The sequence below is a fragment of the Pongo abelii genome, chromosome 6 (genome assembly GCF_028885655.2).
Source record: "Pongo abelii isolate AG06213 chromosome 6, NHGRI_mPonAbe1-v2.0_pri, whole genome shotgun sequence".
In the NCBI taxonomy this organism is placed as follows: domain Eukaryota; kingdom Metazoa; phylum Chordata; class Mammalia; order Primates; family Hominidae; genus Pongo; species Pongo abelii.
The window spans coordinates 141306580-141317704 of record NC_071991.2 but is presented as its reverse complement, the minus strand read 5'-3'; the positions used below and the strand labels follow the sequence as shown (position 1 = coordinate 141317704).

The window sequence follows — 11125 nt, the reverse complement described above, 5'->3', positions numbered from 1 at the left end:
CTAGCCTCCAAGACAGCCCCGCCGCCAGAACAGCCTCTCCTCCAGGACCGGCCAGCCTACGAGAGAGCCCCGCCTACGGTACAACCCGCCTCCGGGACCGCAGGACTCCACCTCCGAGACAGCGCAGTCCCCAGGACAGCCCCGCCTCCGAGACGGCCCCGCCTCCAGGACGGCCCCCGCCTCCGAGACCGCCCAGCCTCCGGGACCGCCCAGCCCCGCCTCCGACACGTTCCCCGCGCGCCACTGCAGAGCCTGTCCGTCAGTCCCTAGGGATCCGCACTGCTCAGGGGTGAGTTTTCCAATCCCAGCGGGTCCTGGGGCGGGGGCGGTAGCTGAGCACCTAGGGCACTGGGGATCACCGCAAAGTGCTAGAGGCCCCAGGCCATTCCCGGCGTCAGGGGGTGTCCCTCCCTTCTTAGGTCTAGGTCTTTGGTTTCATTTCGTTTTGTTAGTCTGGTGCTATTTGCAGTTTGTCTCAAAACACGTTTCTCCCTCCTATTTGAACTTATAAATTACGAATTTGACAAAGATGTGCATGGTGTGTGCGTGCACGAGGGCACATTTCGTTGCGGAATGCTGGGTCAGCTTTCCGGGACATATTACTCATCTGAGGTTTTTTGTCTGTTTTTGTTTATCCTGTCAAACTGGTACTGCCCCACAAGTGAAAGACGTCGCTTGTCTTCTGGGAGGTAGCTAGCACGATCTTGAGCTCAGGCTTCCGGATGTCTCTCGGCTACTTTTTTCCACTGGTAACTTCTAAGGCTGAGATCAGGTACCCGCATTCTCAATGCTCTGCCGAGTATTGGCTCTCTTTTGTGAATTTCTTTCCCGCAAGCAGTATTAAGAAAAAGGTGGTGGATAGGAAGGGAAGAGGGGAAGAGATGGAATTCTACAGGAAATGCAGGGCATGCTCAGAATGACAACCTTTCCGAGCATGGAGAGATTTCGTGGAAGAAAGTAGCAGGAAAAACGTCCAGTAATCACTGGCATGCCAGACCCTGAAGAAGCCAGGCTGAGGCGCTCTGCAAGTTTCACCTTAGAGAGAGTGGACAAAATGTAACGGTTCTTGTTAGAGTCCTTGTAGAGGACGATTGCGGATAAGAATACATCCTGGGGACTAAAACCAGATTGGTTTAGTCTAGAACGATTGCCAGCTAAAGGGACTCATGTTTGAGAGAGACGGTGAGAGATTAACAAAATGAGGTGGTTGACTGCATATGGAAGCAGGAGGGAGAGAGGAAGGAGGCACGTGTGGCTCAAGGGCTTGCTGTGTGTTTTAGTTTAGATTCTCCCCTAAAGCAAAGCCTTATGCAAGGGCTTACCTGCAGGTAAGTTTTTTGGGGTAAGTGAGACCAAAAAGCCCAAATGAGGAAGTGGAGAGAATGAGACAAGGAAAAAGGGAAAGCCAGGAGGAGCATGTGGCTGAGGGTCTTCCACATGGCGCTTCTTTCCTCCGGGTGCCTTCCGAGGACCTCTGATGGGCACCTCGGGAAAGCCATGGGGCACTTTTCTATGAATCCCCGCTCTCCTGGGCGAAGCCCACCCTAGTGTCAACTCACCGCTACTTCAGGGCTGCCTTGTGCACCTGCAGAGGTGAGAAGCCATCAGAGCACACAGGAAAGTCCCTTACAGTGGGCTCGTCAGAGATGCGCCAAGGGAGGCGGCACAGGCAGCCAGGGGACTACTGCACGATTGCAATCTACAACGCTGCCCTCGTCAATCCGGGTAACTAGAAAGGACAGCAAAGGGACAGACATTCTCGTTTATTCCGTGCTCACTGTATGTGTACCAACCCCAGACAAGGCATTTTTAGACATATTCTTTGCTTTACTTTATTTTATTTTACTTTATTTAATTTAATTTAATTTTTGAGGCAGAGTCTTTTTCTTTCGCACAGGCTAGAGTCCACTGGTGCAATATCGGCTCACTGCAACCTCAGCCCCCCACAGTCAGGGTTCAAGAAATTCTCAGGACTCAGACTCCCCAAGTGGCTGGGATTACAGGTGCACGCCACCATGCCCAGTTATTTTTTGTAGATTTAGTAGAGACAGGTTTCGCCATGTTGGCCAGGCTAGTCTCAAACTCCTGAGCTCAGGTGATCCACCAGCCTCGGCCTCCTAAAGTGCTGGGATTACAGACATAAGCCACTGCGCCTGGCCTATCCATATTCCTTTAATCTTCAAAAACAATCTTCCCAGGGCTGTATTATTCTCTTTTTGTAGATGGGGAAACTGAGACTGAAGTCATTTGTCCAAGAGGGGCTGCTTAAAGAGACAAATAGGCTCAGTGTTAGGCACAGCCAATTTTAAAAGACCTCCGGAAACTGCATAATGCTACCAAATAGAGGAGGGTCCTCTCCATTAAGGCAGATTTGATAAATTAGGGGGCACTTTCCAACTTAGCAAAGCTGTCAGAAGAAAGGCATGTTTTGACAGGTCTGTGACCTTTCTATTCAAAAAAATCAAGCACTGTGTCAACTCAGGCACACGAACTTAACTATCACCTTGATTTACCGGCCCCACAGGATCTAGCCCGTCCCTCCCTCCTCCTGGGGTCCTGTTCCTCCCTGCTCCTGGCTCTCAGCCACCCCAAAGTGGTCTCATTGCTGGAATGCACTTTGCTCACTGCATTTCAGGTTTCAGCTTCAATGCCACTTTCTCAGAGTCCTTTCCTATCAACCAATCTAAAGTAGTCTTCCAGTTCCTTCATGTCACATCATCGTGTTTTATTTTCATTATAGTGATTGTTGCATTTTATTTATCTGTTTATCTACCTATTTATACATTATCTTTCTCTTTCTAAAATATTCAAATCACAAAAAGGGAAACCTTATCTGTTTTGTTTCTTGCTGTACTCCCAGTGCTAGAACAGTGCTTGGCCCACAATGGGGAATCCAGTAAAATTTGGAGGTAAATGTATTTAGTTGTTTGCTTTTTTCACCTGTTCTTTCATCTGTTCTGACCAGCAGTGCTTATCAGTATCTCTTAAATACATGAAAGTCTTTGCTTCCCCCTGCAGCAGCTGATAGAACCATGGCGACCACTGCTGCTGCTGCGTTTGAGGCCCTCATGGATGGAGTGACACGCTGGGATGTCCCCAGAGGCCCCGTCCCCAGTGAACTCCTTCTTATTGGAGAGGCCGCCTTCCCCGTGATGGTGAATGACAAGGGCCAGGTGCTCATTGCTGCCTCCTCCTATGGCCGAGGCCACCTCGTGGTTGTGTCCCATGAGGGCTACCTGTTGCATGCTGGCTTGGCTCCATTTCTCCTCAATGCAGTGAGCTGGCTCTGTCCCTGCCCTGGGGCTCCTGTGGGAGTGCATCCATCCCTGGCACCTCTAGTAAACATCCTGCAGGATGCTGGGCTTGAGGCACAGGTCAAGCCAGAACCAGGAGAGTCCCTAGGGGTTTACTGTATCAATGCCTACAATGACACCATGACTGCAACGCTGATCCAGTTTGTGAAACATGGAGGGGGCTTGTTAATTGGGGGCCAGGCCTGGTACTGGGCCAGCCAGCACGGCCCTGACAAGGTGCTCTCCAGGTTCCCTGGGAACGAGGTGACAAGTGTGGCCGGAGTGTACTTCACCGACACCTATGGGGACAGAGACCGGTTCAAGGTCTCTAAGAAGGTGCCCAAGATCCCACTCCGTGTCAGGTGAGTGTTTGTTCCCCTCTTAGGGAGTCTGACTCGGGATAAACAATAGAGTTGGTCCCCCTCTTCAACGAGCTTCCATTTCAATACAGGTGATTTTCCACTCAGTTTGGAACCACCACAAATCAAAAGCAGGATGATTAAAATGCACCAAGACGCAAGAGAGGCTGGGCCCTCACTGCCACTCCCTCCTGTGGCCAAAGCTGAATAGAAAAGCTTGTCTTACCACTTTATCTCCATGTCTAGTACATAGAACATAGAGAGTGCTCATCAGTACCTCTTAAATGCATGAAAGAATATTTGTTTGTTTGCGTGAGCACCTATTGTTGGTCACGCTGCATTCTGGACAATGGGGGTCTAGCAGAGATCGAGGCAGGCAAATCATGCCATCATGAGGTTTGTATTCCAGGGGAGAGATAGGCAGTTAAGGAAACTAATATATATGTGCTCTATCAGGTATTGCTAAGATCCATGAAAGATGATAATATAAGTGGATAGCATGACAACAGGAAGGCTGATGGAGGCTATTTTATTTAAGGTGTTCAGGGAAGTCCTATCAGTCAGGCCAAGTTGGATTGGTCAGGATTTGTTGGCGTTGCTAGCAGAAGGGATTTAGTATGGGGAATTGGCTATACCCATGATAGAGGAGCTGAAAATACACACAGGGGACAGCAAGTAACCCAGAGATCAGCAACAACAGAACCAGCAGAGGGAGATGGTGGTATTACTGGAGTCCAGGTGCTGCAGCCACCTGGTAGAAGCTGGAGCCATGCTATGCCTTCCCAGCAGGAGCTGGAACCACAGATGAAAGGTCTGTCTGCTAGAAGCTGGAGTCTCAGAGAAGACACTGTGGTTACCAGAAATACAGCCTGAAGAGAGAAGCAAACACTTAGCCTCCTTCCTTCTTCCTTCCTGATTTCAGTCTTCTACCTCTGCCTCCCATGGGCTGAACCCACCAGGATCCAGGGAACAGGGGAACCACAGAAATGCAGTTTTCTGCAACACAGAGGATGACCAAGATGAAAGGGGGATGGAGATGAGTGCAAAGAAGCTCATGGCCAGCTTGGAAGGCTGGTCTGGTAGGTAGCACTTGAAAGGAGACCTCAAGGAAGTGAGGGAATGAGCTATGTGGGCGTCTGTGAGAGGAAGATTCCATGCAGAGTGAGGAGTTAGGGTGAGAAAACCTGGAAGGGAAGCCTGCTTGGTATGTTCCAAGGGAAAGGGAGTGGCCCTTCTGTAAAGTCAGAAGGCTCTGCAAAGCTCCAGGGGAGAATAGCTGAAGGCAGCTGTTCTGTGACCCTGAGGCAGAGGGCAAGGAGTAGGTACAAGGGAGTGTAGGGGAATTTGTCTTGATCAAGCCTGTTTGTTTGAAGTTGTCCAGGAGCTGACATTTGAACATCCGTGCACATGATGTTCTCTGAATGAGGAACAATAAATGTTAGTCATTTACAGATTGTGTAGGCTCCAGGCTTTCGGCTTTATGCCTGCAGTAAATAAAAGCAAGCAGCTTCAGCTTCTCGGGTCTGCTCTCTGGCCACTACAGCCAGGCAGTCACCTAGCTGTTCTTCTACTGCATACTTGTGTCTGAGTACTCATTTCATCCATTGGCCAGGAACACACCTGGCAATCAGGGAAGCCAGAATGATGGGAACTCAGTGAATGATGGCTCAGGTCATGTAAGAACTGACAGGCTAGGAGTAGAACTTTAGACCTTATTTGCAGTGAGATAGGAAGACATTTTGTATTCTCTACAGAAGACTGCTATGATGTGACTTAAATTTCAAAAGGAACCCTCTGATTGATGGTGGAGAACAGACTGTGGGAGGCAAAGGTTGAAGCAGCAGACCAATCAGGAGGCCACTGAGATAGACCACAGGAGAGATGGTGGTGGCCCAGACAAGCCTGATAGAAGCTGTGGAGCTACTGAGAACAGGTTCCATTCTGGACACACCTCAAAGGGAGAACCCAACAGGCTTGGTTGATGGATTGAGTAAGGATAAAGAGGAGTTGAGATTTTTGGTCTGAAAAAGACAAAAAATTAAACACAGGTGCTGCTGTTTAGTGATCTGTGAAAGGACAATGAGAAGATGCATTAGAGGAGATCAGGAGTTTCATTTTGGATGTTTTGGGTTTCAGATATTAGCGACTAGTTACTTAGGTTTGGCCACATGCAGCAGAAGCCTTAGATAGCAAATTAACCATGTAGCAGTTTATTTTTTTTCTATGAAATGTGAAGTACAGGTAGGTAGTCCAGCTCTGGGGCAGTGACTCTATGATGTCCCATGGTCAGTCTCTGTCTCCCTATCACTGCCTGCCCCTGTCATGGTGTGTTATTTTATCCTTGTGGCTACAAGATTGCCACTACTACTCCAGGCACCATAATTACACCCATGCAATAATAAATTGGAATGGATACACCTACTTTTAGTTTATAAAACCATATATTTTCTGGAAGCCCTAGACTTCCATTTATATTTTAGTGGCCAGCCTAGTTAAATCAATAGTCCCTAACCTTTTGGTACCAGGACCTGTTTTGTGGAAGACAATTTTTCCATGGACCTGGCAGGATTTCAAGATAATTCAAGGGCATTACATTTATTATGCACTTTATTTCTATTATTAGTACATTTTAATATATAGTGAAATAATTATACAACCCACCATAATGTACAATCAGTGGGAGCCCTGACTTTCAGACCTAATTGCCAGGAGGTCTGAAGGGCTGGCTATTTTTAAATGGGCACTGGCATCTCTCAAGAAATCAAGATTCTGTACAAAGAAGAAGGGGCATCAGATACTAGTGAGCAGCTGGCAGTGCCCCGAACCCTCAGCCCCAAACTCTGGACCTCTTTGAATTCCTTCCTTTCTGAGAGATTTGGGGAGGGGATGGGTTTACTCAGAGACATTAGAGTGGATCTGATTCGCTTCAACTTTTTTATTCTAACGCTAAGGGACAAGCAGGTGAAATCTCATCACCGTAATGCCTCTTAATTGCCCCAAGGGACTCTCCTCTTTAGCTAACTCAACCTGTTTTTCTTCATCTATACCTACATTTTTAATCCCTGCCACCGATTCTAAGATATATTTTTTGTGTTTGTTATTTTAATTCTTAATTACTGAAAATGTTAAACATATGCAAAAGTAGACAGAATAGTACAATGAACCCCCATGTAGCCATTCCCCAATCCCCAAAATAGTCAACTCCAGGTCTATCTTATTCCACCTGTAGCCCCACTCTTCCCCACCCAAGGTTATTTTGAAGCAAACAGCAGACATCATGTCTTTTCATCTGTAAGTATTTAAATATATATCTCTAAAGGTATGAAGTCTTTTAGAAACATAACTGCAAGTCACCATTATCACACCTGAAATAATTCCTTAGTGTCATCATTTATTTCCATGATTGTCTTATTTTTCAAAATGTGTTAACATTGGGCCAGGCATGGTAACTCACACCTGTAATCCCAGTACTTTGGGAGGGCAAGGCAGGTGGATCACTTGAGGTCAGGAGTTTGAGACCAGACTGACCAACATGGCAATACTCTACTAAAAATACAAAAATTGGCTGGGTGTGGAGGTGCGTGCCTGCAGTCCTAGCTATTTGGTAGGAGAATCACATGAAACCTGGAAGTGGAGGTTGCAGTGAGCTGAGCCCCTGCCATTGCATGCCAACCTGGGCAACAGAGTGAGACTGTCTCAAAAAAAAAAAAAAAAAAAAAAGCATTAACATTGAAATTTAAATAAAGCCCAAATATTTTGATTTCTTGATACAAATTTTATATTTCTTTTAAGATACACGTTTCCTTTCTAACTTTCTATTTCTTGCAGTTTTGTTCCTGTTGTTGAAGACACCAGCTACTCTTTATCGAACAGTTTCATTCAGTCTGGACTTTGAAAGTAGACCTCAAGGAAGTCAGGGCATGAGCCATGTGTGCATCTGTGAGAGGAGGATTCCAGGCAGAGTGAGGCACAATGGTGAAAACCTGGAAAGGCAAATTGATTGCCTTCCTGTGGTATCATTTAATATGGGGGGGTACCAGTCCATGGCCTGTTAGGAACCAGACCACACAGCAGGATGTCAGCAGCGGGTGAGCAAACAAAGGTTCATCTGTATTTACAGCTGCTCCCCATAGCTTGCGTTACCACCTAAGCTCCGTCTCCTGTTAGATCAGTGGCAGCAGTAGAGTCTAATAGGGGTATGAACCCTATTGCAAACTGCTCATGCAAAGGATCTAGGTAGTGTGCTCCTTATAAGAATCTAATGCCTGACGATCTGTCACTGTCTCCCATCACCCTCAGGTGGGGCTATCTATTTGCAGGAAAGCAAGCTCAGGGCTCCCACTGATTCTGCACTATGATGGGTTGTATAATTAGTTCATTGTATATTACAATGTGCTAATAATAGAAATAAAGTGCATCATAAATGTAATGCACTTGAATTATCCTGAAACCCCTGCCAGGTCCATGGAAAAATTGTCTTCTATAAACAGGTCTCTGGTACCAAAAGGTTAGGGACCACTGATTTAACATATTCATCTTTTCCTTGTATTTTCTGTATAATACAAATTAAAAGTTAGATCTCGATTTTAGGTCAGGATTGACAAACTGAGGCCAGCCCCTGTTTTTGTGAATGAAGTTTTGTTGGAGCACAGCCATGCCCATTCATTCACAAACTGTGCTGCTTTCAAGCTACAGTGTCTACCATTGTTGAGTAGTTTCAGCAGAGACCATATGGCCCATATTTGTCTAAAATATTTGTCGGACCTTTTAAGGAAAACTTTCTCAACTCCTGATCTAGAGGTTTGATCAGATTCATGTTTGAATTTTTGACCTATTTTATAGGTGGTAGTATGTACTTCTATTGGGTAGAACACAATGGTCTGATTTTCTCTCTTACTGTGAGGCTGGCAGTCCTTAATAAGCATTGCTTAGGCCTAGACCCATTAATTTGTGTTTATAAAATGATGACCTTAAAATTTTAATATTCCTTTTATTTGTTATTTGGAATAGTTTTATAAAACACACTTTCCTTCACCAATTACATACTTTATGGTATAATTTATATAGGAAACGCAAAATAAATATTTAATTCTCTCTTTCTCATTTTAAAACCAGTTTCCAATATTGAGTTGTTTCCCTAGCATCTTCCAGAGGTCACCAATGTGTTTAAATTTTTCTTAGAATTGTTATGAAATCATGATTGGAAACACAACGTGTTTCATTTATTATCCTTATTGATGTTGAAATTTTCCTGTTTGGCCATTGGGAGCCAATTCAAGATGATTCCTGAATCTTTTCCACCCAACCTTAATGGGCTTCCTGGTTTTTTAATATAACAGGAGGTTTCAATTTCGTCTCATGTTATTTCCTGCTCAGGCCCAGAACTGCCATTTCTCCAAAAAGCTCTATTTTTTTTTCTTCTTCTTTTTTTTTTTTTTTTTAACGTACAGCCCATATTTCTGGGAGTCCTAATTTGCATTTAGAAACTCCAATCCGGGTGTCAGAGTTATGCATTGTTTGATCATTGTTTCTAGGCCTTCTAAATAGGCACAGCTAAGAAATAGAAATTTTTGGTTTATACTGATACTTCAGATCAGATTTGGGGCTACAGGGTTTTAATTTGATTTCAACAATCTTACCTCTGTATCTCCTATCTCTCATGATGAAAAATTCCAGTACTATAAGACACCAGTGTAATGACCCATTTGCTCTATCCCATGATATACAAACAACAGTTGCAAAATATGAATAATAGCACTACTACCAGCAATACGATGATTATTGTAACAGAGATTACTTGCAGTTCTTTTTGTCCCAATGATATATTTTATTATATATATATATATAAAGTCAAAATACTATCTTTAAAGTCACTTCCAATACTTCCTCTCTTTGTGGTTATACCGCTAAACAGATGTACATGTCAATTCATTGGTTATTTTATTTTTTAGTTTTGGAATTGCTTGTGTAATTTAATTTTGTTTAAAATTATGTAAAATAGTAATCTGGGTCCAAAGTAAGATCTTAAGAAACCTATATTCTGTCCCTGTTTCCTTCAAACAATTCCCTTCTTCCTTCTGTGCATTTTTTATGGTTTAATTCTCCATGATTTGTTTATATATCCACAAACACACACATATTAGTAGTCTTCTCTTCACTGGATAAGGCAATAACATACTGTGTACATTTTTTCCTCCTTATTTTTTTTCACTTAACATTATTTCCTGGATATGGCCTGATAGTAATATATAGAGATACACTGTATACTCTATTATACCATGGTATATGGGTATGATATTGTTTATTCAAAAAGTCCCTTATTGACAGGCACTTGAGTTTCCAGTATGTGTTATTTTTCTTATACTTCTACTGTTACACATGTGCTTCAATGACTACCTTTGTGCATGTATCCTTATATTTTGCACTATCACTGGAAATGGGATTTCTGAGTCATGGGGGAAATTCATATGTAATTTCGCTAGGCACTGCTAAGTCCCCCTTGTTGCAGCTTGGATTACTGGGAATCAGACTCAGAGATAGAGATAAATGTGTGGGAGGTTTGTGAGGGCATACTCTCAGGATCAGCAGCTGTGGAAAGGTGAGGGAAGAAGCACTGGAGACAGGGAGAAGTCGGGCTATGAGGCAAATATTTTTTAGCAGTATTTTCACTGTTAAGTGAAACACTGGAAGAAACATGTGTCTGTAATAGAAGATTGCTTAAATAAAGTATAGCATAGCCTACAGTTATTGAGTGAGTAATTTTGCAATCATTAAAAATTCTACATTTAAAGACTTCTTAAAGGAAATGAAAAATATTCATGATAAAACAGACAAAATTAAGATATAAAGCTCTGCATTAAAATGATGCTAAATTCGTTAAAACAATATATGTATAGCCAGAAAAATAAAACATTAGAAGAAAATATAATAAAATATTAGTAATATGTCTCTGGGGCTAAGTTGGTAATTGCGTTCATTTACAAATATTTTTGTGCTTTCCAAATACTCTATAATTGTATACTGACAAAAAAGACATTTTTGATATTACTTCTTTGCCTTTTGTTCAGAACCCTTAAACAATAGAAAACTTCTCCCCAGATCACATTAAGATATCTTTCTTTGACCTGATATCATTTATATTGTTTTCATTGATTCACCAACAAAAAAGAGAAAGGAACAAATTTTCTTAACATATCAGTTTTTTCCCTCTTTCTAGTATCTTGTATCCATGTTTTAATTTATCTAAAATGTGTGAGTGCCTGTTAAATTCTAGACACTATTCTAGGCACTGGAACTCCCACAGCATTTAAGTCCATAGTTTAGGACTAAGAGAAGTATAGTGAAAGTTCAGGTAATAATGTATAAAAATAAATTCCCACATTGTTAGTTTTGATTAATTGTAAAACCTTTATTGAAAAAACAATGACACTAAAGTATTTGAATATTTGTAATTTCTGTAATGTCCTCAACCAA

At 43.1% G+C, this 11125-nt stretch overlaps 1 protein-coding gene across 6 annotated transcripts in view; it reads left to right on the top strand.

The window, feature by feature from the left end:
- Nucleotides 1-19: 19 nt before the first annotated feature.
- Nucleotides 20-11125, top strand: part of TCAF2 (TRPM8 channel associated factor 2) — a 30231-nt gene continuing 19125 nt past the window's right edge. For 2 of the 6 annotated variants that reach the window (XM_063726189.1, XM_063726187.1), the window contains exons 1-2: nucleotides 20-2909; nucleotides 3019-3655. In XM_063726189.1, coding sequence (XP_063582259.1) covers nucleotides 2885-2909; nucleotides 3019-3655 — 662 coding nt within the window. In that variant the 5' untranslated portion in view covers nucleotides 20-2884. The remainder of the gene's footprint in view (nucleotides 2910-3018; nucleotides 3656-11125) is intronic. The other 4 variants (XM_063726188.1, XM_009243364.4, XM_063726192.1 and 1 more) reach the window with 4 other exon arrangements.